Raw genomic sequence first — 26422 nt, 5'->3', positions numbered from 1 at the left:
ATTACAATTTTGAAGCACAAGAGTGAAGAAATTTGTAATAGATAAGTATAACAATAAGGTCAAACGTACCATTATTTAAGAGAAAAATTCTGATCCTGAAGCTCATACATGACAAGAATGCCGGATAAAGTAGAAAAATGATATTAGGTGCTGCTCAAATTCTGAAAATTTGCACTAAAGATAACCCTCCAGTATAATGCTCTGACCTGCAACTCTCGGCTCTAGATTCTTCACTTTTAGTCTTTTCCTAATACTCTTCAAAGCCAAAAGAGAACTCTGGCTGCTACTTTCATCCCACACTGGCAATATTTCCACCATAATTTTTTTCAAGAGATTCTGTTCAGCAGCATCATTGAGCAGCTCATCAAGCTCACCAAAACTTCCTCTCAGATCGAGCAAAACACTGCATAAACCTTGCCGCTTACAATGTTCCAGAATTTCATTGAGACTTAGCTGATCCAAAACTACAATTTCAATTCCTTTCTGAGCTATTTCAGGTTCCACATTGATCTCTTTGTCAGTAAATACTATCATTTTCGAAGCTGCTTCAGCCAAGGAAGGGAGTTGAATTTGAGAAGCTGTGGCCGTTATGACACAAAGGGGTTGATTGGCACCAGGTTCTTGTGATAAAGGAACCGATAATTTGCCAACTGTTGAGGTGGGAACTATAACTGCATCATATTCCTGTAACAATTTTGAGTAGTATCCACCGCGTTCTGTGACTCCATCACCAAGTTCATTTAAGAGGTGGCCGTTTACAGAGAGGGAGTATCTACAGTTCAGGAAGACACGTGATGTTAAAAATTGTATTAACTAATAAGACCAGATATTAAACAGATCCTTGCGAGAAAAAAAGACAGAAGCGAGACTTTCATAGAATTAGGGCACCGGCTAATTAGTTTTGAATATTCAGGAGGTTGTAGGAAATGAATTCTCACCTGAGAGTAACAAAGGGCTTTCCAGTCATCATTACATGGATGAAGGCCTCATTGAGTCTCTTACACAAATCTTCTTCGACACCAACGGTTACATCAATTCCTGCATCTCGCAATCTATCTAAGCCTCTTGAAGCCACTATTGGATTCGGATCGACCATTCCCACCACCACCTTCTTAACTCTGGCTTTGATGAGGGCTTCAGTGCACGGTGGAGTTCTCCCATAGTGATTGCATGGCTCCAAACTCACATAAGCTGTTGCATTCTCAGCTAAATCCCCAGCATCTCTCAGAGCAAATACCTGTTTAAATCATCTGACAACAGTTTGTCAAACGAAGATACTGTTATGGAAAATCGAACACCATATTGTAGAAAGAAAGATGCATAATTCATCAAAAGCTAGCAATTCTCTGGTATTTGCTCAAAAACATATTTCTCCGTCAGCTTTTTGGTTCAGATAATACTTACTAGCATCATTGTTATTGTTTTGATGGTTAATTGGAAAAAAAAAAAACATGAATAGTGTGTCTTGACTCTTTGAGGGTGTAAAACACAAACTATCATTTTTTTTTTGTAATTTAGAACACTGAACAAATTTACGATAAAAAAATGCTGATGTGGATACCGGAACCATCTATATCCCGGTGTCCACTTCAGCATTTCTTTTATCGAAAAATAGCATGGTGTTCATAATTGTAAAAGATTGATAGTTCGTGTCTGACATTGCCAAAATTTAAAATTCGTATTGCAATTGTAAACCAAGCTAAAGTCCATGATTTAATTTGATCCAACTCTTGTTTTGATCAGTAAGAGTGAGTTTAATTTTTCAGTTGAACATATCATCTAAACAAGCATATCCACTCAAAATAGTAAAATGCACATAACAATTCATCAAACAACTAAAAAGAAAATTCCAAACTTTCATTTACCAAAAGTACCATTCCTTTTAGGTTCGTCAATTTCTCATCTTTCACATTTTCAATCAGACCCAAATGCATCAAATCTTCAATGAAATATAAATGGAACTCTCTAAACTGAATTTATCAGCATTACCTCAGCATGAGGCTGACCAGCTTTAGGGTGAAACCCTTCACCAACAATCTTCCCATCTTTAACAATGACACAACCCACCATAGGATTCGGACTTGTACACCCAATTGCCTTTCTTGCAAGCTCGACACACCTCCTTATATAAAACCTATCATCTTTATTTTCATTAGAGTCGTCATTTAACAACACTGCAGTAGTGACAGTAGCTAAATTACTACTATGTTTTTTCGTATGAATCAGTGATTTGGATACCCTTTTGTTTAAATTGCAAAACCCAGAGTTTAATTTAACTCTGGAGACAGAATTTGAGTATGGTGGAATAATTGAGTGTTCGTGAGGAGAATGTGAGAAATAGAGCGGCGAGAGAGTGTGATTTGAGAGTGTGAATTTCTGGAGTTGCATATTTTTGGATGATTGAGGAATGAGAGGATGCAAAATCTGAAAGCTATGCAGGTAATTTTGCGGGTGTAATAATGTGAATTTGGAAAAAATGGGGAAAAAAATACTTTTGGTGAATCGAAATTAGTACTAATTCACATACTCCGTTTCTTTTTACTAAATAAATTTATCTCGTTGTCCATTTAAGATTTCAATACAATTTTTACTATTATCTTTCAAATTTATCCACCTCCTAATAAATAACTCTATATTTTAATTTAAAAGACATTTATTAACTAATAGGACTATATTAATATTTCTCTTTATAAATTAAGACAAAAGAAGCACTATCTTGATATTTGCAATATTGACTAAATGGACAACTAAAAGAGAACGGAGGGAGTATTTATTAGTCATTCCGTTCATTTTTTAGTGTTAGTCAATCGAGTTAAAAGACTTCATTAAAAAAATGATATTTTTGAAAAAATGATGTGATTTTTATTTTTATCAACGATTTCGTATCTCGTGTTTTTTGTTTAAAGATAGAATTACACTAGGTTAGGTGTTAGTCGTCAGTGTTAAATTTTTCAAGAAATATATTTTTTCAGCCCACTGTCTGGCAGAGGGGTGGGTCGAACCCACGCCCTCATGCAAATGCATAGTGAACTGTGGCCAACCGGGCCAACAGTCACTTGCGTATCTCGTGTTTGAAAATTATTTAGTAGTAAATTTTTTTGATTCAATTGATTAATACTAAAAATATACGAATAAACCAAACTGTTGATAGAAACAAAACTAAAAAATTAAATTGTTTAATTCTTAAATAAAAAATAAAGTGTGAATTATTAACGATACTTCAAAATATGATCAAATAGATGCAACTTTTTAGCACTTTTAGGAAGTTCAATCACAAAACCTAATGTCTAACACATATGTATATCATTGTGGGGATAGATATTGTAGTATTTTTTGAAATAACTAATAAGTAATAACTGTAGTAATTTATGTTTAAAAAAGGCCAAATGTTATAAAAAGATCAAACCTTTCAAAAAAATTTCACAAAAGTCCTGACCTTTCAATTTTGTTATTTTTGGCCAAAAATGAATTATTTGGTTTCACCAAAGTCCCGATCTTTCAATATTTAGCATGCCACATATGCGCCACATAGACAAATTGAATTCAAATTGAGAGTTGGCCACAACTAAAACCAAATAATTTGTTTTTGGCCAAAATCGATAAAATTAAAAGATCAGGACTTTTGTGAAATTTTTATGAAAGGTTTGGCCATTTTACGACATTTGACCTTAAAAAAAATAGTAACTATTTCAAAGGAAAAAGATGTACAAAAATAAAATTAAAAACAATAGAATGTCTGAGCCCGGGTTCGAACCGGGGACATCTAGTGTGTGAGACTAGCGTGATAACCGACTACACCACCCAGACGCTTTTGATAGTGAACGACCTAAAATTTATATTCTAGATAAATTGTTTTAGGACAATTGCATGAGTCAGTCCACTGTAATGTAATACACCCTCAAAGAGTTTTTGTACAAAGGTATCTGCGACAGAGAGACAAAAACACTTGTCTGTAGCCGCCCATTACAAATTCCAAAGAGAACTAACACAAGCAAAAGTAGAAACATCTCCAAAACATAGCACCAAATACAGTGATAGATAGCTGTATGATGAGCAAATAAAAACAGTGTTTAAACAAACTTATAAGATAATACAGCAGCAGCCACCTACAGGTCTCTTACGTTGTAAGCTGTCTTCAAGTGTCTCTAGCTGTGAAATTATCTCTTCAAATGTCGGCCTGCATTCTGGATTCTTATGCCAACACTCTCTAAGCAGCCTTTAATGCAGTCATAACAATAACAAAGTTGGAATCTAATCGATATAAGCTTCAGAAAAGGCCTATTCGGTTTATGAGAGACTTACATCTTGATAGGTTCAGGGTACACAAATGAGGATAGGGATGGCCGTGAGTCTTCATAAGCCCTCTTGTCTGCTACTTGCTCCGGTAGTTCTGCCCTATTTGACGGTCCCCCTTGAAACAACTATAATCACATCCAAATTTATAACATGAGATTCTGTTACGTCCTTAATAAATATGCTGCACGGAAATTTCTCGAATCCTACGTTTCAGCTTTCATTTCCATTTTCCAAAGCACTTTTAAAAGTCCGAAACTTTATATCTTGTAAAATATACTGCATCAGAACACTTATCGAACCCTATGAATACAGTATTTTGTTTCTACTTTAGGAAATATTTTTGAAACTCCGAAATTCTATATTTATAAGCTATTCTTGTAAAATATGTTAGGGGTTTCCCATTTCCATATTTTCTAATAAATATGAATCGAGTGTCATAAAAGTTCTATGCAAGTTTCCCATTGTCATTACCTCATGTACTACAAGAGCATACGAGAAGACATCAACACTCTTTCCATAAGATTCTCGGCGATAAACCTCAGGTGCCATATAGCGATCTGAGAAATGCCAACAACCATTTATTATGGTGAGTGAACTGAAATTTACATAGAGATCTTTAATTACATTCAACAAGAGATAAGGGAGGTTTACATGAGCCTGTTCCTCCAGTCATCTTGTAACTCGAATCCTTTTTCTGTGCAATTTTGCTTAAGCCAAAGTCTGTAACCTTAAGATGTCCTGATTCATCTAGCAGCACATTCCTAGAAGTATTGGTGATATTCCATTTATAACAACCGTAAACAGGGAGGCAAGAGAGCTGACTGAAAGATTCAAAATAACAATACCTTGGCGTCAAATCCCGATGTATGATAGCGTGTGGTTTGTGTTGATGCAGATAATTCATGCCTCTGCAAAGATCATGATCAGTAATATGACTTCATTTGAAGTTTGATAAAGATCATAGAGTATGCTAAATTGTGGTTTCTAATTCAAAAAACTTTAAAAGAAGAAATATTTACCTTGCAATATCTAGAGCATATGCCACTGCTGTTTGAGTATCAAGTCTTCCCTTCTTTTGCAATATGTCAAACAAACTTCCCTGGAAAAATTACAGTGGAAGAACAATCAGAACAAAATTAGTGTATTGCTTCCAAATCATGACTTAATATGAGAAAATTTTACATGGCGAAGATAATCTGTCAAAAATATTAAACGATCAGAGTGCTTTAGTACACCGAGAAATTGCACTATATTAGGATGGCGCAACCTTTGCCACAATCCCAGTTCCTTCAAAAAAGTATTTCTGTAAAAAAATTACAGAAGCAGAAAACCAAAACATATCAGTTAAAACAGCTCATATTACTCCATCAGTCATTCAGCTCATCTCCAAATTGAGGTAGCAGTTTATAATTTTTTCCCCTCTTGATCTCTTTTTACAATGCTTTAATAACTCAAAAGACAACTGTAAGCAGCAAATTTGAACATAGTCTCCATTAAAAAGATGAATTATCAAATGGGGGATAATGCTAAATTTTCTACAACATGATAGAACTCAAAATAGTATAACTGCGGGTGCATGTTTGTCCTAGAGAGGAATAAGAAACAATCAGAAATGGTGAGACTTACTTCACTTTCTGATTTGACGCGATGGAGGAGCGAATGGTCTTTGCTGCTACTTCAGTACCACGCCATTTCACTAGATAAACTTCACCATATGATCCCTGCAATACTTATAATCTTAGTACAGGGAATAGTCACCGAATTGGGTTTCAGGGACTAAACAAGTTCGACTAGAAATAGAGAGAATAAGAAATTACTTCTCCTATAAGTGTTGCATTTTCCATGTCCACTTCAGTGTAATCAATCTCATAGCAGGGTCTCTGGGAGTCAAGTCCTACCTGTCCCAACCAGAATGACTGTGTTATCCAAAATAACAGAACCAGATAGCATAAGGTCCGTCCACCTTAGAGACTATGAGCTAAATTAGCATTTATTTTTCTTATTTAATTATTACAAACTTAATATAAAAGCCTCAAACTTTGTGAAGCTGCCAAATAAACCATCTAGCCTTCACTTCTGAGTTCTGAGATCTAACTCAACACAAACACAGGAACCATGTTAGGAGAGTGTACCGGATCTATTCCACCCCGACTTTCCAGTATTTTGCATATATCCTCATGGCCAAAGCTACGAGCATCCGAGAGTGGCTGCAAAATTTCTAATATCAGTCTCTAGTTCCAGTTGAATGCTTAGCATTGTTGCTTATGAATGTTAACTTCCAAGTTATATTTTTCACTCTTTAATGAACTAGGCAGCATGTTGCTAAAAGTTGTTAATTATCTTTTCTATCATAAATATTAAATTACAAAAACTCAAAAATTAAAATCTAATGTAGAAATTTCAACATTGGCATGGTAGTTGCAACTTCTAGTGAAATGAACCGATATGCCACATGTATGTATAGAAATGATCAGCCACATAACTAGATACAGTAACATAGTCCAAAATTCATAATCTATACACTTAATAACTAGAAGAATTGAGGCATATCGAAATTGAAGGGGGAACGTAAAAGCTTACAGTGCGACCCCAACGATCAACAGAATTAACATCAGCACCTTTCTGAAGAAGCAGAACAACAATTTCAGTGCAGCCCTCACAGGATGCTAAATGAAGAGCAGTTCTCTTATCATAATCAGCCAAATTAGCCTCCACTCCTTTTTCTAACTCCTGTATCACTCCTCTTTTATCTCCTTTTCCTGAACAATGAAGTAGCCTGTACGGTCCTTCCGAATCATTTCTTTGTGGAAGCCTCCTCTGTCACAAAATCAATTGCAAAACATTCAATCATTTATTAGACCTCGGGATGTGGATCACCTGCAAGTCCACATACCTAGTAAATCCAAGCTATAATAGCCGGGAGCTCAGTCTCAACCACTCAGTTTACGCTAATTTTTAGTCTACTCTTTAAAGAATCAACAATTCTAAAGCAAAATTTAAACGTAAAAAGAAAAGCAAACAAAAATTGAAAGAAATTTACCTTAATAGGAGGAGATGAGGTGGTGCAATCTTCCATGAAACAATATCTGAGCAGAAAAATAAAAATTAAGAATAAAAATTATGAGATCAGATTCCTAGTAAGTATGATCAATCAAAAGAATTAAATTAAAACGGAGACAGTTAAGTACGTCTTGATAATTATTATTATTATAGAGAAAATCCAAAACCGTCTTGATCAATTCGGAATCTCCAACGTTTGGCATTTTTTGTCTTTTATCTTCCATCGCGTGAAATATGTCACTTGGATTTCTACGTCTTCACAGATTGGATTAGGTTTTTGAAATTCCTGATGACAAAGAAAAGTAAATTCACATTTTCTCGGCAACCAAACACGCCTTTCTTATTTTCAAAAAAAAAACACGCCTTTCTTGTCTCCATTTTAATTTTTGGCGGGATCTTAATTGGTTTCTAAACGACAGCGTTTCCTATGAAGTTCTCCTAATAATGGAGGCGGAGATTACTTTTAATTTTTAAACATGAAACGTTGGATGATCCTTCAAATGATCCAATGGTTTTTTTAGAGATAATAATTGCACTTAATTTAAGTTTTAATAAGAAATTGTTCCGGTTTATAATATTTGTAGCATTTGAGAAAAAAATTTAGTTATAATATTTGTCACTTTAAAATATGAAAAGACTATTAGTTGTTATTTTTTTAAATTTATTCCCTATTGATTTGTTGAAAGAATACAATTCCACAAACAAAAGTAGTAGTCATAAATATTAAAAAAATTAAGATAGAATTAACTTGATAAAAATATTTATAAATTAAAATATATTAATTATTTTCTTAATTCTTGTGCTAAAGGTAAATGCGGCAAATATTATGAACTGGGAAGAGTATCAATTAAAATTGCCACGTGTCACACATTCGATATGCATTGAATTACACATAATATCTAACAACTATTTTTTTTTTTTGGTAAGCCCATCCATTTTCCAAGGTTTCGCCTTGACTAATCCGGATCCGACCCGCATCGCGCACCTGACATGGTGGGTGAGTCTGCCAGTGGGAATTTTCTGCATTCACAAGGACTCGAACCCGAGACTTTGATTAAGCGATACCAAGCCGCTTACCACTTGGCAACTCCCATTGGTACTATTTTTCTTTTTTGTTAACCTAACAACTACATTTAACTTTTATTAATGAGGTGCGTAAAAACTGAGACAAATCAATTAATTTAATCTAAATTAAATTAAAATTAATTAATTAACATGTGAATAATTACAACACTTGAGCTCTTAGGCCAGACGGTAAAGTTCTCTATGCATGAAATCGAAAATTCGACCTAAATCTCTGCAGTTTTATTGTTCGGCTCGTTTAAAAAACGATTTAATAGTTTAATAATATACTATCAATTATAATAACCGACCCCGTTAATTTCCGCTAACCAATTTCAGAAGGAAAAAAAACTACTACTATAATTTTTAATTTTTCTGATTGGTTATCCGCGACCAAAAGATCAAATTCTTAAAATAATTATTTCCATTAAATTTTGAGCCAAATACCTTCAATATTTATTAATGGGACCTGCACACTTGAGCTGAATAAGAACTTGTTGTTTTTATTTTGGGTAAATTAGGATAAATACTCCATTTTCAAAAATAATTAGATTTCCTACCTCAATAAAAAAAAGATAAAGAAAATACCTCACCTTTTATTGTTTTTATTTTTTTACTCTAATAGATGTTTATATTATAATTATACCTAACTTTTATTATTATTTTACTCTAGTCATAATTTTTTTACTCTCAAATGACAACTGTCATTATTTTCTTTTTTCTCTCTTTCGTTTCTCTCTCCTCTCTCCTTTCTTCTCTTTCTTCTTTTTCTTCTTCTTCTTCTTTTCTTCTCTGTTTGGCTTTTTTTCGCCATTTTTCTTCTTCTTTATTTCTTCTCTTCTTCTTCGCCGTTCCTCCAACGGTCGTCGTCGCTCCGCCATCACTCAACCGTCGCTCCGCCATTCTTTTCATATTTGATTTTAGTTTTTTTTAAATTTGTGGTGATTATTACGATTTATATTAATTTTTATATCTAAATAAATTACTCTTTGATTTTCTCAATTTTAGATCTAAAAATCTGCATGAAAACGATTTTATGATGAAAAAAACGATTTTTGGCACAAAAAACAGCATCTGATTATCATATGAATATCACTGCATTATCATAATATTATCATAACACTGTAGAAAAAATGATTTTTTTTTAAAAGATAATGTCTGATTATCATATGAGTATCACTACATTATCATGTTGTTATTATAACACTGCAAGAAAAAAATGATTTTCTGGAGAAAATAATATTTGATTATCATATCGTTATCATAATATTATCATGTCGTTATCATAATATTATCATATGATAACGAGATGATAATATTTATGGTAACTAGATGATAATGTTATGATAATATCTATGATTATGTTATGATAAAACAATGTCTGATTATCATGTTAGTATCACTACATTATCATGTCGTTATCACTACATTATCATGTCGTTATCATAACACTGCAGTATATAATTAGATGATAATGAAGTATGATAAGATTATGATAATTGTATGATAACCTACGAAAAAAATAAACTACATAAGTGTTTATGATAACCAGATGATAACGGAGTAAAATAATAAATATTTTAATACCCAGAGTAAAAACATAAATCTGGAAAAAACATGAGGTATTTTCTTATAACTTTTCCGTGTTGAGGTATAAAATGTAAATATTTTTATTTTTGGAGTAAATACCTAAACTTCCCTTTTATTTTTTGTTTTTCTATTAAAAAAAAGCATTGAAATTTCAAAAACCCAAAATACCCTCCAAAACAGAAATCAAACCACTAAGCTCCAGTGTCTTGCAATTCTTTAAACAGATCCAAACATGGCGTTGAATAATCCACGATTAAAAACCCTAGAAACCGCAGCTGTTGATAATACTGCTAGTGCTACTGCTTCTACTTCTCGGAGCCCCAACGAGCAACCCGAGTCCATACCCGAAGAAGAAGATGTAGAGGACAAAGAGTTGGAAAATTTGGAGTTGGAAGCGGAAGAAATGGTGAAGAAGATTATAGAGTACAGAGCCAGTCTTCCAGATCAGCTTAAGACTACTTTTTCTTCTATTCTTTCTGCTCAGCGACCCGTTTTAGCACATATTGATTCTGGGTCGGATCCTGGACCCGCCGGAGAGTCCTATGATTCAGGTTGGCTTCTTTTTCTTTTGCTTCATTTCTAGGGTTTTGAAATCTATTTTATTGGAAAAGCTGAAATTGCAGTTTGGTAATTGTTTTTGAGAAAAGGGTCATTTTTGTCCACAAATTTCTCTGTTTTTTTGGTAAATTTCGGGATGTTAGATTATTGGAAGTATATAGGACCATTTGTTTACTGATTACTATGTAGCTGGGACAATTCATTCGATTAACGTAATAGCTAAGCGTACAACTTATTAGTGAATAAACTTATGAATGCTCAAAGATTGTTCATTTTGCAAATTAGAGAAGAAATTCTATATGCATGTCTTTAGTTGATTTTATCTTTGATGTTCATATTCGGTTAAAATTATATGCAATTTGTGATTTTTAAGCTGGAGTGAGTAGGTCAATGTGCTATTTTGAAAAGCTTTAGTTGTGTTATTTGTGGAAATTCAATGAGTTGGGAATTGACCTCACTTTTGGGCACAATATGATTGTTTCCTGTTCCTTTTTTTATGGAAGATGCTTTTGAAATTCAAAACAGTATGCTGCGGTTCTTCTAAAATATCTTAATTATTGCTCCAATGGCTGAGAAAAAAAAATAAAAATGAAAGAAATTGTACAAGGTTGATGTGGCAATTTAGTAAAGCTATAACAATAACATGCTTATAGGTCAAGTACCATCGCCATTAGTCATTCAGATGGTGTTACTGTATGATAATGTTTTATTCTGTTTACAAGATTAATGACGGAATGGTGGCGTTCATGCTTTTTTGTTGACGTATAGAGATAGTCACGTGATTGGTAAAATTGATTAACTACAGTTGCTCATTGTTTCAGTAAAATATTTTTACTGCTTATGGCCAGTGGATAATTTTACTATATGTTTGACCTTTTAAAATACTTTCGAGTTCCAAAGAAGAAAAAGTGACAGTATTTGATTTGGTGGTGTTTTGCGAAATATGTGATCTTTTTATATTACGATTGCTTTGTTGACCATGTATCTCCTATATACAGATTTGAGAGGGCAGAATAAATCCAGTAACTCGGCATTACCAACAGAAGGGGAGGAAAAGATTGCCGACAAAGTACGATTGTTGAAAGATAAAATTTCCAGTAATATATCTGCTATGCCTATCGTACTAAAGAGGATGAGAGAGTCTGTATCTAAGATTGATAACCTAGATTCTGACAATGGAATCATACATCCAGCTTTTAAAAGGAAGAGTAGCTGACCAGGTTAAATTCAGATCTCACTCGCTTTAGTATTCAATTTTAGCTTGAAGAGGAATGACAAGGGTGCTTTGATGCTCGACTCATGTAGATTTTGTACAAGGCATCCAGGCATCCAACTGTTGAGGGACTTCATTAGCTAACTATGTGTTGGGACATTCAGTTGTAATGTAATCACTCAAAGCATCAATTTTGACATGTATCATAATTTGTCGATAAAATATCCTGAAGAAACTCGTGCACTGATTTAATTATTCATTTAAGATGAAGATGTGTCTCACATAATGTATTCATTTTGTTTTACTTCTGCTGAACTGCCATTAAGCTATCTAGGATTGGATCAATTTGAGTAGAATGCAATTTTTTTATTTCTATTTTCATTTCCAGGTAAAATTACTGTTAATTCCGCTCCTCATCATCTAATGTTTTCTCTCATCTTATGTTCCCTGTTGTATTAAGCTAATGTTTAGGATTGAACTGTCTTGTGCATGGGCTCGTTCAAAGCAGATCGACACAATTTCTTAGTTATACAACAATGACTTTCAGATCACAATTATGCAAGTTCTTCAAAGAAAAAGATAGTTTGTATTGTATTGTAACGTATGAATCTATAAAGGTGTTTCATAATGCTACACATTTACAGCTGATTACATTATCTTCAGAAATAAATCCAGGCATGGAAGAACCGACCATTACCCCGTCCATATTTCTAGTTTTGTCGAGGTCAAGCACCACCGTACTCAGTCCCTTCCCTATGATGTATATTCTCTTACCGATTGCTACAATGCGACAAGGAGGTCTCGTAAGCAATGATGAAAGCCTTCCAACTGCCACCCATTCTCTTTTATCCTTCTGCCACATCATCAGCCTAGTTCCTGAACTCTGATCGAGCACATAAAGAGTACCATCCACTACAACTGCCGGACCTTTCCAGCCTGATGCCATATCAGCGTCTGCATGCTGCCACGTACCTTCCAAAGGTTCATAAAATATGGCATATACACGAGAAGTCGCCGATGAGGCACCACAACGAATATAAATCTTTCCATCCAAGACTATAGAATCCGTAACATCATGACATATTTTAGCATCAGAATGTGGTTCCCAACAATTCTTTTGAGGATCGTAAGTATCCCAAAAAGGTTGATCACTCAACTTCGAACTCAATCCACCAATAGCATAGATTTTCCCATCCATCACTTGGCAAGCAAAATAGCACCTGAACAAAGTTTTAGGTAAATTCACATCAGTAATATTGTTCATAAATTTCTTAGAGAAAAGAAGAACAAAACCAAAACAAGGAAAAAAAATGCAAATTCCGTTGCTATTTTATGCATATCTATAACCAGGAAACTTAAGAAATCAAGTTCATTAGCAGGAAATGAAGGTATTTGTTTGAGTTAACAATATCCAGTAAAATGCATCCTAACTTCAGGCCAAAACTGATTCAATAGCAGCCTATCTATTCTAATCTAAAACAGCGGCTACCTGAAGAGCGTCTAGACTTGCACCGGTTGGTTATTCGATGCCAGCTACTAATAAGACTAACTGCGGATACTATCACAGTGGGTTCGGTGACTGAATGTGCAGCTGTTTCTTTCACAATTCATTCTCAAACAGCGGATGCATATTTGTTCACATCAGAAGGAAAGAAATCAGTCCAGAAAGTTGAAAGTAGATTATTTCTTATTAGCAGGCACATCAACCGAGACAGTCTTCAGAAGGCTTCCTCGCAGCTTCATAAGGGCCTATTTTGCATAATCAGAAAGATCTTCCTTCGTAGAAAGCCCCTACTAGAGAGACTCAGCACTTGATAGGACCTCATGAAAGAAAAAGAGTTGTTGAGAGGTTCCATATTGCGGAGCCAAAGGTCAGCACTTATGTACGTGATCGCAACATATCACGTGCATTGAAGAGTACCTATGAACTATGTCCCGGTTCACTGATAAGAAAGATAATTTTTTGTTGGAGTGTGATGAATGAAGGCATCTTTGTGGTGTAAGCAGAGATGAATGCGAAACAAACTTGCAGCAGTTCATCAGTTATACAGGAAATAATTACTTCCCCACAGAGGACACATAATCATTTGTTAAATATTTCATCATACAAAAGGAAAAGGGCATTGAAGTTCCCGAAATCTATTCAATAAACTTTACTCATAAAATCAAGTGCGCGAAGGAAGATAATTACTGATAATCCACAAGTGAAAAAATGAAGTACCTTGCCGTAGACAAGGAAGCCGCTCCACTCCAAGAGTTCCTTGCAACATCAAAGCAGTAAGCTTCATCAGTAGCATCTTCCGACCAACCACAACCGCCTAACAAGTAAACCTTTTTCCCAAGTGTTTCAAACCCCATACCCTTTCTCTTCAAACACTGAGACGGAAGCCCTTGAACAAGTCTCCAGCACCTCCTTGAATCGTAAGGGTCCAGTTCATAACACCATATCAGCTCAAACTTGTCACGACACAAAGCATATATCCACGTCTCACTCAAATTGTTGTTTAAACGATAAGCATACCACTCCTCGCTACAAACCAAGTCTCTCCATTTCCTACAAACACACTTCAGCACCGCATGGTACTTTCTCGGAACTCTCGCCAAGCAGAAAAGAGCAACGTCGTCAGGAAGCCCGCTTATCAGTTGACCTCGACTCTCTTCTACTTGGTTAACTCTTTCACAACCGCCTTCCATATAATACTCAGCTTAAATTCCAAATCACATTGAACCCTAGAACATAGTTCATTAACAAAAAACAAATTAAACAATTGAACAGTTGAATTTAAAAAAATTGCAGTTCCATCATAATTGCAGATTTCATCATGATCTTGATTCATAAAATCAGATGATCGGAGAGATCTGATAAACAGATCGGAAATGTAGCTAAACGACAATGTTTCAGTTGTTAAATCCTATTGGAATTGTAAAGAGAAATTCAGAATTTCATTAAAGCCCTAATTGAATTGATTATAGACAAAAATTAAATTTTACTTCGAAATTGAAAAAGTTACAGAATTTAGCAATGTGTGATTACATAGTAATTAAAGAAACTGACCTTTGAGTATTTTGCGTTGATTTGATTGCTTTCTTCTTCTTAAATCTCAAGTGATCAATATTTATGGCCATGGCCGAGAGGTGCTTGTTGTAACTAATTCTTTTCTAAGGGGTAAAATTGGGACAAAAAAGTATTGGGTGAAACGACATGTCACTGCTGACGTGGTACCATGTCAACCTGAACAGAGAAAACACACTTTATATCTTTTATTTATTTAAAATTCATGAAAATTTATAACATAAAAAAAAAAGTAATGCTATATAACCCAACACTTTTAACCCACCTTTTCGTACCATCTGACGTGACAATCAAAGAGTGGATTAATTAAATACTGTTTTTTGAGATATACACTTTTAAGTGGGAATTAGACGAATAAAACTTCGCCACGTAAGGTGGGTTAAAAGAGTTGGTACAAAATGTTGGGTTATAAAGCATTTTTCTAAAAAAAATGTATAAATTTTTCAGATAAAAATATCATTAGGGGTTTATACGAACCTCATACCAAAATTAGAGGCATATCAATATTATGTAAAAAAATTAATAAGAATATATATTCTATTTTATTATTGTTAACTCCAAAAATCAATCAAAGAGTGTGTAGTATTTTAATGGCAAAAGGCTCATATTAGCCCTCAAGGTCAAACCAAAAAAATTTATAAGACCTTAAGGTGGAAGCAGGCTCATTTTAGTCCCAGAGGTTGTCCAAAATGGTTCATATTGAACCGGACGCTGACTCTGTCAGTTTTTTTTGTTATGGCACATATGGAAAAGGCTCAAAAACATTCTTAATATTTAAAATACTTACTATTTTATATATATAATTTTTTTTGACCATTTTCACCCTCTTTTACATTTAAATATCAATAATTAACTAATATTTAAAATTAAAATGTTCATTAAAATAATCGAAACTCCATTAAACACTTCGAAGGCTATTTAAACAAATTGAAATTCAATTAAACAAATCAAAATTCAATGAACCAATCGAAATTCAATTAAACATCATAATACAAAATTAATTTAAAAATTTAATTAAATTAGAACTTAATTTATCTTAAAACTTAATTTTTTTTCTAAATATAATAATAATAAAAAATAGTTCCGCTGCCGCCTACCGCCGCTTTTTTCCGGACCCCAAAAAAGAAGCACCTCGTCTCCTCCATTAATGGAGGAGACGAGGTGCTGGTCTTTTCCATCAATGGAGGAGACGAGGTGGTGGTCTCCCTCATTAATGGAGGAGACGACCAGCTCGTCTCCCCCATTAATGGGGAGACCAGCAGATCTGGTCTCCTTTGTTAATGGGAGAGACGAGCTTCTGGTCTTCCCCATTAACAGGGGAGACCAGATCTGCTGGTCGCCCCCATTAATGGGGGAGACGAAGATGTGCTGCTGGTCTCCGCTGTTAATGGAGGAGACGAGCTCGTCTCCTCAATGAACAGGGGAGACCAGAAGCTCGTCTCGTCTCCTCCATTAACAGCGGAGACCAGCAGCACATCTTCGTCTCCCCCATTAATGGGGGAGTCCAGCAGATCTGGTCTCCCCTGTTAATGGGGGAGACGAGTTGGTCGTCTCATCCATTAATGGAGGAGACCAGCACCTCGTCTCCTCCATTGATGGAGGAGACGAGGTGCTCCTTTATCAGTGTTCGGCTGGAGCGGATGTGGAAAAGACGGCGGTAGGCGGCAGTGAATTTTTTTTTATTTTTTATTTTGGAATAAAAATTAAGTTTCAAGATAAATTGAATTCTATTTTAAGTTAATGTTAAAAAAATTATTTGATTTAAATTATGTTAATTATAATTTTTCAGTCAATTTTAATTAGAGTTTAGGATTTTGTACTATGGTGTTTAATTGGATTTCGTACTATAGTGTTTAATTGAATTTTGTTTGATTTCATTGAATTTCGATTTTTTAATTAGATTTCGAAGTGTTTAATGGAGTTTCGGTTATTTTAATAAATATTTTAATTTTAAATATTAGTTAATTATTGATATTTAAATGTAAAAGAGGGTGAAAGTAGTTAAAAAAAATTATAAATATAAAATAGTAAGTATTTTAAATATTAAGGATGTTTTTGAGCTTATTTTCATATGTGCCATAACAGAAAAAAACTGACGGAGTCAGCGTCCGGTTCAATATGAACCATTTTGGACAACCTCTAGGATTAAAGTGAGCCCGCTTTCACCTTAGGATCTTATAAATTCTTTTGGTTTGACCTTAGGGGCTAATGTGAGCCTTTTGCCTATTTTAATTGATTAAATTTATATTTATAAATAAAAAAATTAAAATACATTAAATAAGATAATTATTAAGATGTTATTTGTGGTCTTTATTAAACTTGAATTCAAATCGAGTAACTCGGATATATTTTTAAGCTTGATCAATCCAATTTTATAAAATTGTTGCTTTTTAAATTGTACTTTATTTATATTAAAAATTATACTCCATAAGATAAATTGGTTATAAGAAGTTATATGTATAGTGAAATACGTGCACAATGATGGCTTTATAAGACTGACTTCTTTACTTGAACACGTTTTCCTTTCCTTTATAGGAATTTATTCCTCTTTAAAAAACTTGTCTTTTTTTACTAGAATTTCTCTTCCTTTTCAAGAAATTATATCCTTCTTCTTTTGGAACACGGTTTTTTTTATACAATTTTTTAAACTTTTGAGGAATAGTTTAATTTCATTAGGAATAGATGAGCAATATACCTCTATAAATACAAATATCAATAACATTAGATTCACATCTCTTCTATATTTAAAACACAATTGAAGATAGTGATCAATTAAAGTTCATGGAGCCATCAAAATCACTTAGAGTTGACAATGCTTTGGAACAACTAATGGAGGTTGGATCAAACGGTGCTTATAAAAGTAATTCGTTTGAGAACACACAACTTAATGCTAATAACATGTTCATTCAGTATCAACGTGAAGCGCTTATTCTTTCGTGGAAAGGGTTACAAAAAAAAATCACCAACACCCCGTTCTCCGAAACTTATTCGATCGAAAACGATATACGCACCTATCTCGAGATGTTGAAGAAGTTTGACAGTTTTGACACCTCGATTCTAAAGTTACATCTCGAGAGTGTTCTTCAGAATATGGAGGAGGAGAAGAGATGCGAGAGCCTTCAAAAAGAGCTCGAAAGGCTTCAAAACCAACTGGACGCTTCTATTGCTGCCAAGGATGAAGTTGTCAACAATCTTAATGAGGTTGAGGAGAAAATCAATAACTTGATTGCCAAGAAAAAGAAGCTCGAGTGTTCTTTAGAGACGATCGAGAAGAATATTCAAGATAGTCAAGCAAATATTTCCAATATTCGAGAGGAAATTTTGCATGTCGAGAATGCTCGTAAATAATCCTAATGATATTTTGTAGACAAACTTTGATGAATCAAAACGTCTTCAATGATCACTTAGGTTTTGTCTTATCTTTTAAGATTTCTTCTTTTTATATGTTTATGCACAATTTTGAGTATTCAGTTGGAATACTATATATTTTTTCTTCTTATTTTCTCTTCTTTGTTTATATTATCAATGCACATGTCTCTTTTCTGCTTCTTGGACTGAATGTTTTGTTCAAAAAATCAGAAAATAAAACTTTGAGTTATGTGTTTTTTTAGCCTAATTTAAAATAGGCTTAATGTCATAAAAAACTCTCGATCTTTTAGCCCTTTTTCAATTACACCCCGACATTGTGAAATCGTCAATTATATCAAAATCCACATCTTTAGATTTCAATTGTACTGAATGATTCAATTTAGTATTTATGGGTACAATTGAAAGCGAAAGACCTTGGAGATTTTACAACATCGGAGTGAAATTGAAAATAAAAAGTCGAAATTTTTTGGTACATTAGGCATTTAAAATAGGGTTAATTATATATAAGGTCATATTATTTTTGCAATTTCGTGTAAAAGTGGTGATTTTATATGTAATTAACCCTTTAAAATATTAGCACACTTTCCTGCAAGGATGAAATCTGAATGTAGCTAAGAGGGGTACAAACTTTGTTCTACTTTAACTTTAATTTTAAATTTATTTTTGGGACTGAACTTGAATAATTAATGAATTACAAATAGGAGTCAATAATATCGGAGTTGAGAGTTGTAAGAAAACCCGAAAGAGCCTTAAGCACTCTTACAATGCTCATGTCGAAGCTCCATCCTACTCGTTGCCCAGAGCACATGGAATTTCTACTTTAGGTGTGCAATTATCTTTAACATTACAAGCTACTGCATTATTTCATTATGAAATAGAACAAATTTCGTGACTAAAAAACATTTCAATGGAAGTTGCTATAGAGATTTTTAGTAGCACCATTATAAATACACTATGATATACGACGAAAGAATATACGTAATCTAGATTTTACATCACGATTTCAAAATTCAAAGCTTCGAGACAGGGGCTGGTTTTGGTTCTGAAACCTTCCTAAGAAGACCCTCTTGAGTCAATGATACAATATGCTGCGTATTCATAAATGAAAAATTCAGTACACTAAAAGCAGAAACAATTTTTAAGATGTGTTATATAAGTCATGAACTACCTCTCCCTTTCTGCTAAACATTTGGCCCGATACAAATCCACGGGCATGCGAGGCTGCGGGACTTGTAATCTGTAAGAAGCCGGACATGTCAGCATCCTAACGCAAACTCAAAGTCAAACTCAAAAACCTGAAACATGGATCATCAGCAACTTACCACAAACAATATCCAGTCATCAGCTCTAAAAGGTCGGTGGAACCACATCCTGAGAGGCGGGGACGTTCCATAAGAAAAGATTAGATTACAGAGAAATAAAGAGCAATAATGAGCAGTTTAATGAATGCCATGATTCATGAAAGCAAATGCTGCACCTACGCATCCCAAAAGTACTAATGGTGTGTTTGTTGAAGTGGGAAATCCCACATTGGTTATGTGTGTGAATGGACTTGTGTTTATATATTAGTTGAGCATCTCCACTTAATACCAATTGGTTTTAAGATGGAATCTAATAGTGTTTGGCTAAAATGATTTCTACAAAATTTTGTATAATTCATTCATAAATGAATATAATTGTGTTCAGTCTATCTTTTAAATTTTATAGAACTGATTATGTTTATGCCAAATGAATTCATTTGCAAATGAGATGAATTCTGAAGTACAATTAAAAGGGCAAGGGAAAATTACTACTATCACCCCTGGTCGAAATTATTGTTTTTCCTTCATTTCAAAAAGTTACTGTTCCCCTGACATTTAGGTATTAAATCACTGAAATCCTTGTATGGAATTAAAATATCAGGGGAAAACAATAAATTTATTATGCAGGGAGAAAGCTGTTATTTTAATCTAACCTCTGGGGTTGGGAGTAATTGTCTCAAATATTAATCAAACTTCCGTGGCAATTCATATATCCAATCAAACAATAGCAGTTCATGATTCATTTGTCAAAAAATGTAGTAAAAAATAGAATCGAAGATACTGTAATAAGATGAAGGTACTTACGCGTGGTCTAGACTAACATTAGCTGTTTTCAAACCCTTGGATCTATGGGGGTTCATACTAACTTGAAGAAATATGAGATCTGAAGCATACGCTGCTACACATCTGCAGAGTGCATTGAAAAATATTTAAAGCTCACAAAAGATTACCAAAATTGTGATACATCCATCACATAATAACAAGTGATTGTTATACTTTGCTAGGCCATTACTTTTGGCATACTATATCATTTATAAGCTTGTTAATACTGAAAACCTCGGAATGTTTTGGTCCCACTGAAAGTGATGCAGTAACATGCATGCATGAGTCCGGCTGTCACACGCACAAAAAACAGCTATGAACCGCACTAATTAGGAATTTTAGCAATGTTCACCAATGTATAAAAGGAAGGCGGAAATCAATACGATAAAAGCACAAATCAGATCTATTATCAAGTGTAAAGCATTACAGAAATATGCTATTTTCAAGAAAGTAAATTAAAATATAAATGCGGCATAAAAAGAAAAAGAAATCAGACATTTATCAGGTTGATTTGAGTTTTAAAGAAGTCACTTACCTATGCAAAGCCTGGTCATCTGACAGTTTTCCTCGAGCTCTAAACCAGAACCTTACACTGAGATCAAATTTGAAATGACAGGAGTTCAAATATACAGGAAGGTGCATACAGTCATAAGGGCTGTATTTTCATTGTCATCATGCACAAGCAGACTGCTATCCAAGATTTAATCATGCATTATAGTGAAATAGTCCTACCTGGGAGGAGATTTTGTCTGATTGGTGTTACTGTTTGGCTCACAAAACCTTATCTCTATGGGCCAAGGAACAAAATCTTTGGCAGCCACCTTGTTCCGATAGGTCCTGAAATAGCCATTGCAACTTGACATTTAACTGAAATAAAAATGAAAATATAATAACTTCATAAAATTAAGAAGGATAACACAATTACATGTGATGCAACAAAATTTTATTCGCCAAGACCAAAATCTCATGACTCCGTGGAAAAACTAGCAAGCTAGTTCAACTCCTAAATAACGTTAAAATCTATATCTACAAGGTTCAGCAGACATCGCGAGTCGCAATGAGCTCCACATTTGTTGGATGACTACAAATGCAGGCCCCTAAAATATTAATAAACATTCCTCTCAAAAAAAAAATCAATAAACATGGCTACACGACCCTAGAACTTCTGTTTATATGCTTTAAAAAGAGCTTGAGAATCGTGATGGTAAAACAAAGAGAAAAACATGAAACATCCTTTATAATCCAATGAGCATGCAAGAAGTTGAATGCAGAAGCACAATAAGTAAAAACATATCATAGAAAACCATACATTGGAAGACGGGGATCAGTTAGACGTCTTTGACGCAGTTCCTCCATTGACAGTAGCTGCAATAGATCAGAGTTCAAAATCCTTTAGAGCAATCGACTTGGAGAAGAATAAGAGATTTAAGTGCATTTCATTTACCATCTCTGGTTCTGGAACATTTGGCATTGTTATATCTTGATGTTCAAACCCTTGTTCATCTTTCTATAAAATAAACGCCAGATTAGATAGCGATATTCCAAGCAATCATAAAAAGCTCCACATCAGCGTATATTAAAGAGAACAATGCTTTAGGTTTAATTAGACGAACAAAAAAACCTAATTAGCTATTAATGCTCGAACAACAGAAGAAGATGTTGAAGAACAAATCTTTTATTGAATTAAAAAAAAAAAGATTTTTACAGGATTGGCTACACTAGAAGCAATTTAGACACAGTATTTTGTATGGTCAACAAAGGGCATTGCACCTATATGGACTTTACAGCAATGATTTAGAATAAATTCGTTTTGTTCTAGGCTAGATATGCTAAGGAAATTACAATTTTTTCATTTAAAGTAAGATTCTCCCTCACTTGAGAAAAATTCATTCAAGGCTCAGGTGAAATGTTGCTGACTTGCTGGAACATGCATCCTGGAAATGTTGATGTAACAGCCTAAGCACAAATAGTCCAATTAACGTTTAGGTCCAATCCAAAATAACTAATCAAATTTATTTGGTAGTTGGGCATCAAGTTTTATATACCACTTTCGCATCTCACATCCAACCGATGTGAGATATCACAATTACTCCTCTTTAATACAGGCAACATTCTCATCACGACTGGCCTCAGGCTCAAACAGAACTAGGGATAATGTGGTTCACTGGCCCTCTTCTACTGCATGCCTAGGTCATCACAGTCTATACCCAGGTCGGCCCTTATTCCACTTGATCCAACTGGGGCAATTGACTTTCAGACCTAAATCATTGTCGATATAATTAATCCAAGTTATTAGTAGTTAGGCCTCAAACTATACAAACTACTCTTCTTTTCCTTATATTCTCGATGTGAGATCTTACGATTGATTAAATGCAAAGAACATAATACTTCATCACCTGAAATGAAGCGATTAGTATAAATACAACATTCCCTTTTTGTATTGCATTAACTCTTCGAGTAGCGAAGCTTTTCCCATCACGTACACGCTCAACTTCATATAAAATCGGCACTGCCAGAGTATAAATAAAAATATGTACAACATTACTATGTGGTCCATGAACCCACATAAATAGTTAATGATAGTGAAGCAAATACATTCAGATTTTTGTAATTGGTACAAACTATAATGATGAAAGTTCCAAAAAAAAAAGATGAAACATCTTTGCACAAGCAGAAAATCCTTGAGCATTCAAAACATAACAGGGTACAAGGGTCAAAAGAGTAGTTTACCATGCAAGTTAACAATAAGGACACTCAAAAGTTTTACTTCCAGCAAGTATGAATGCAATACCATAAAAATCCAATCAACATTTTAGCGTCATCAAGTCTTATACAACTCACTGACTACAAAGAAAAAATGGTTGAATAATTGAATTTTTCTAGTTCCTGTATGGCTCCGCACATAAATCCAGCATGCTACTTTTTCCCAACTCGCAATAGTGGTCAGATTTAATGCTTTCAGGGCAATTAATTAGTATGGAGAACATAAGCAAATAAAAGCAATAACAGTTCAGTGGAAATAAGAGCATATATATCAATTACTATAAGGGTATTCTTCCTTATAATCCCACCCATATCCCTATATGAGCTCATCATAATAGCTGAATTGATTCGATCATCCTTCACTAGAAAGAGTTAAGGAAAGGTATTTAGAGCTACTTCAACGTGAATCCATTACATTGTGTTTTTTACATAATTGATATAAAGAGTACAGGCAATACACCCAAATAAAATGATACATATAGACTACTTTTTCTTTATAAAGCATCTATCATAAAGGGAAATAGCATTACCTAGGGTATCTGTTTGTGAGCATATTATGATTGTCACATGAATCATATAAAGTATATAAACTACAATCATTCCAACACCAAGAATTTGATGAATTTCATACTCAGCTGTTCAAAATGTAAAAGATCATTCATAACGTGTGTATACTTACTGTTGAAATCTCCAGCAAGAAGAAAATAACAGTGCATGCTATGAACAATTTTAAGGCAATCAACAGTTTTTGAAGCCGCAGCCAGTGCCTGCATATAACATCACCAAAAAAAATCATAAACCTAGTTATTTATTATTGATAATTATCAATTGAAATCATCGCAGATTGCAGTCAAAAGATAGGAAAAGACTAAATGTTTATTTAAGCTATACATGAGAAGAAGGAAACTGCCCCGTTCATTTAATTGTGGCATCAACGTTTATCTTGCAAAGCTTATAAACGTCGTTACTTCTTAAAAAAAAAATTAAACTAGATAACTAAATAAACAAATAAAAAAAGGAAGCAAAAACTACATGAAAAAGAAAAGGCTCCTCTTCTAAGAGAAGAAAATAAGGGTTCTTCGTCCATGAAAGAATTGTTGCACCACAGGTGATGCTAAGAGAATACAGAAGGATAAAAGACTTGATGAGATACATATTTCAAGTTTGAAAATGAATTCTCAGATATATGATTGATAAAACAAAAGAATATGTAGCAGTTTATGATGACCATCTCATGATGATACTAGGAAGCATCAGTTTATCATAATGCTTTTAAGATAACGGAAAAAGAAAAGTATATGTAAAACGACCAGGCAAGAAATATATATTAAAATGAGAACTCAATTTACATGTCAATAAACTACATAGAAGTGTGCTACCTGCTTCCCCAACACTCAAAAATCCCGACTCTATTTGCAATGCAACAATACTTAACAGGCACTAAGGAATGAGTAAAAGGAAAGAAGCTAATTCAAACCTGACCAACAAATTGTCCACCAAAGACCTTTCCAAATTTTGGGGCATCCGGTAAAGTAATCCCCTGGAATATATTGACCTTCAAACACAATAACAATGATTATCAGCATTCAGCACAGCAACTCATAACACTCAAACATGCCCCGAGAAACAAGATTTTGAGTTAAAAAATCTGAAACAGCGAAATTGTAAATTACTTCAATTGGATCCAAATGCAATATGCTCTCGACAAGGGTGCAAGAATCAGGAGTTTTATCAGCACTCCACATTGATTTAGGCCTAAGCAAAGAACAATGTTCTTGAGGCAGCACTAAACAGGTCAGCTGTTGGAAACATAATAGTCAGTTATCAGTGTTATTGCCAAAATCATTTTATTAGTAACACAATCTATAATTCAAGCAACAACAATAAAAAAAGAAAATAGAAGCCGGAACTACCTTAGTTAAAGCAATAACATCCGCCTGCTGAACAGATGTGATGATACCTGCAAAAGTAATAAAAAGGCATTGATTCCACATTAAAGACGACATCAATAATATAAAAGAAAAGAGAAATTAAACAAGACTAACCATCACCAAAGTAATCAAAGCGTTTCAATAGAAACTCGGGACGAGACTCATCTTCAGCATGAACTGATCCTGATACTTCTGCCTACAACAATAACAATGATAACAAATTAACAATAACAATTATCAAATTGCAAATCAAATTCTGTAAAATAATAATCATAAAACAAAACAGAACACAAAACTAACCTCTCCTTCCCAAATGAAATAGATTCCCTGAGCAATCTCTCCTGCGCGAGCAACGTACTCTCCTTTTTCTACAACTCTCATTAAACAATTAAATTAAGTAATCAATTAAAAAAATAATACTATAAGTAAAAATGAAATAAAAATAATAATTAAACTAATGATAATTACCGTAGTGTTTAAATTGAACGAGTTGTGAAATTTTAATAAGAGAAGAGCTAGGGAGTCTCTGAAGCAAAGGAACTCCACCTAGAAACTCCATTACTGCAAAACAAAAAATCACCATTGATAAAAAAAATGAGAAAGAAATCTAAAATTCGCAAGTAAAATTAACCAGAAGAATTGACATGAAGAACATTGACCTGATTCTGTGTCCATGGAGAAAAATAGAGCAGAAATCAGAAAAAGAAATTAAAGAAATGATGGCAATAATTTTCGGTTATATACAGTTGTATTGTATTAAAAAATTGCCATCATTTTAATGACGTGTCATTATGTGATAGGCTTAATCCACTGATGACGTGGTGGACTGAGTCTACCTAAGAAATTGTCGTTTCACAGAGCATGACGTGGATAGTAGTAAATTAAGGATGATGGTAATAACGAACCTGATCAATCAAACCCCACCGGCCAAAGAAGGAGATAGGGGGAGGCATGGGTGTATTATGACTCTCTTTAAAATTTTAAAATTATTAATATTAGCATCAATTTTTTTATTTTTTACAATTTAACCTCTTTAATGTTTAAAATTGCCTACTTCATATATTACATATTGCAATTTTGATCTTCTTTATGTTGAAATCCCGGCTCCGTCACAAACACCAGTTGTACCCAAAATTATCAACACAAAAATGTACCGTATTATTCGTACAACGAAACGGCTTATACATATAAAAAATTGAAAAATAAAAAAAAATTAAGAATTTCTATCGCTATTCATAGTCTTATTGTAAAGATGACGCGGCAACTGGTGTAAACACTCAGATCGAATAATCTAAAAACACCGGCCGGCCATCATAATTTGACTTTTGCCGTTGCTTTTTTTAGCTTTTTGAGGTACTTTTATCCAATACTTATTGATATTATG

The 26422-nt window shown here is 33.8% G+C and overlaps 5 protein-coding genes and 1 non-coding gene across 10 annotated transcripts; 1 reads left to right on the top strand and 5 right to left on the bottom strand.

Moving 5' to 3' along the window:
- Positions 1-29: 29 nt before the first annotated feature.
- Positions 30-2498, bottom strand: LOC126687152 (riboflavin biosynthesis protein PYRD, chloroplastic). Its single transcript, XM_050381565.2, has 3 exons — positions 1990-2498; positions 939-1237; positions 30-772 (listed from the first exon to the last, which is right to left on the bottom strand). The coding sequence occupies exons 1-3, from the start codon at positions 2386-2388 to the stop codon at positions 175-177; spliced, it is 1296 nt and encodes a 431-aa protein (XP_050237522.1). The 5' UTR covers positions 2389-2498; the 3' UTR covers positions 30-174.
- Positions 2499-3733: 1235 nt separating this feature from the next.
- On the bottom strand, positions 3734-3807 carry TRNAV-CAC (transfer RNA valine (anticodon CAC)). Its single transcript has one exon. It is a non-coding gene; the product is annotated as a tRNA-Val (tRNA).
- A 56-nt stretch (positions 3808-3863) lies between these two features.
- Positions 3864-7691, bottom strand: LOC126688153 (serine/threonine-protein kinase VIK-like). 3 transcript variants are annotated; one of them, XM_050382757.2, is made up of 13 exons: positions 7485-7691; positions 7337-7382; positions 6877-7113; positions 6429-6503; positions 6114-6194; positions 5923-6017; positions 5479-5599; positions 5316-5395; positions 5142-5204; positions 4948-5057; positions 4768-4853; positions 4303-4421; positions 3864-4216 (listed from the first exon to the last, which is right to left on the bottom strand). In XM_050382757.2, exons 2-13 carry the CDS (start codon positions 7370-7372, stop codon positions 4081-4083), a joined length of 1239 nt encoding a protein of 412 aa, XP_050238714.1. In that variant the 5' UTR covers positions 7373-7382; positions 7485-7691; the 3' UTR covers positions 3864-4080. The 3 variants fall into 3 exon arrangements, with proteins under 3 accessions (XP_050238714.1, XP_050238715.1, XP_055962108.1); XM_050382758.2 differs by having other exon boundaries at positions 5530-5599; XM_056106133.1 differs by lacking the exon at positions 7485-7691 and having other exon boundaries at positions 7337-7457.
- A 2433-nt stretch (positions 7692-10124) lies between these two features.
- On the top strand, positions 10125-12049 carry LOC126687279 (uncharacterized). Its single transcript, XM_050381776.1, has 2 exons — positions 10125-10559; positions 11565-12049. The coding sequence occupies exons 1-2, from the start codon at positions 10241-10243 to the stop codon at positions 11780-11782; spliced, it is 537 nt and encodes a 178-aa protein (XP_050237733.1). The 5' UTR covers positions 10125-10240; the 3' UTR covers positions 11783-12049.
- Positions 12050-12342: 293 nt separating this feature from the next.
- On the bottom strand, positions 12343-14931 carry LOC126687278 (F-box/kelch-repeat protein SKIP4). Its single transcript, XM_050381775.1, has 3 exons — positions 14835-14931; positions 14001-14509; positions 12343-12999 (listed from the first exon to the last, which is right to left on the bottom strand). Exons 2-3 carry the CDS (start codon positions 14471-14473, stop codon positions 12402-12404), a joined length of 1071 nt encoding a protein of 356 aa, XP_050237732.1. The 5' UTR covers positions 14474-14509; positions 14835-14931; the 3' UTR covers positions 12343-12401.
- Positions 14932-19105: 4174 nt separating this feature from the next.
- LOC126687408 (acyl-CoA hydrolase 2) lies at positions 19106-25967 on the bottom strand. 3 transcript variants are annotated; one of them, XM_056106233.1, is made up of 17 exons: positions 25944-25967; positions 25507-25599; positions 25339-25406; positions 25153-25234; positions 25021-25067; positions 24781-24906; positions 24585-24662; positions 23787-23874; positions 22741-22853; positions 21789-21851; positions 21654-21709; positions 21077-21181; positions 20880-20936; positions 20327-20428; positions 19544-19592; positions 19390-19458; positions 19106-19309 (listed from the first exon to the last, which is right to left on the bottom strand). In XM_056106233.1, exons 2-17 carry the CDS (start codon positions 25595-25597, stop codon positions 19232-19234), a joined length of 1272 nt encoding a protein of 423 aa, XP_055962208.1. In that variant the 5' UTR covers positions 25598-25599; positions 25944-25967; the 3' UTR covers positions 19106-19231. The 3 variants fall into 3 exon arrangements, with proteins under 3 accessions (XP_055962208.1, XP_050237923.1, XP_050237924.1); XM_050381966.2 differs by lacking the exon at positions 25944-25967 and adding an exon at positions 25698-25800; XM_050381967.2 differs by lacking the exons at positions 19106-19309; positions 19390-19458; positions 19544-19592; positions 20327-20428; positions 25944-25967 and adding exons at positions 20452-20635; positions 25698-25800.
- Between the last annotated feature and the right edge of the window lie 455 nt (positions 25968-26422).

This window comes from Mercurialis annua, linkage group LG6 (assembly GCF_937616625.2).
Source record: "Mercurialis annua linkage group LG6, ddMerAnnu1.2, whole genome shotgun sequence".
In the NCBI taxonomy this organism is placed as follows: Eukaryota; Viridiplantae; Streptophyta; class Magnoliopsida; order Malpighiales; family Euphorbiaceae; genus Mercurialis; species Mercurialis annua.
Note: the sequence above shows the minus strand (reverse complement) of the source record. Positions and strands in the feature narration are given on the sequence as shown.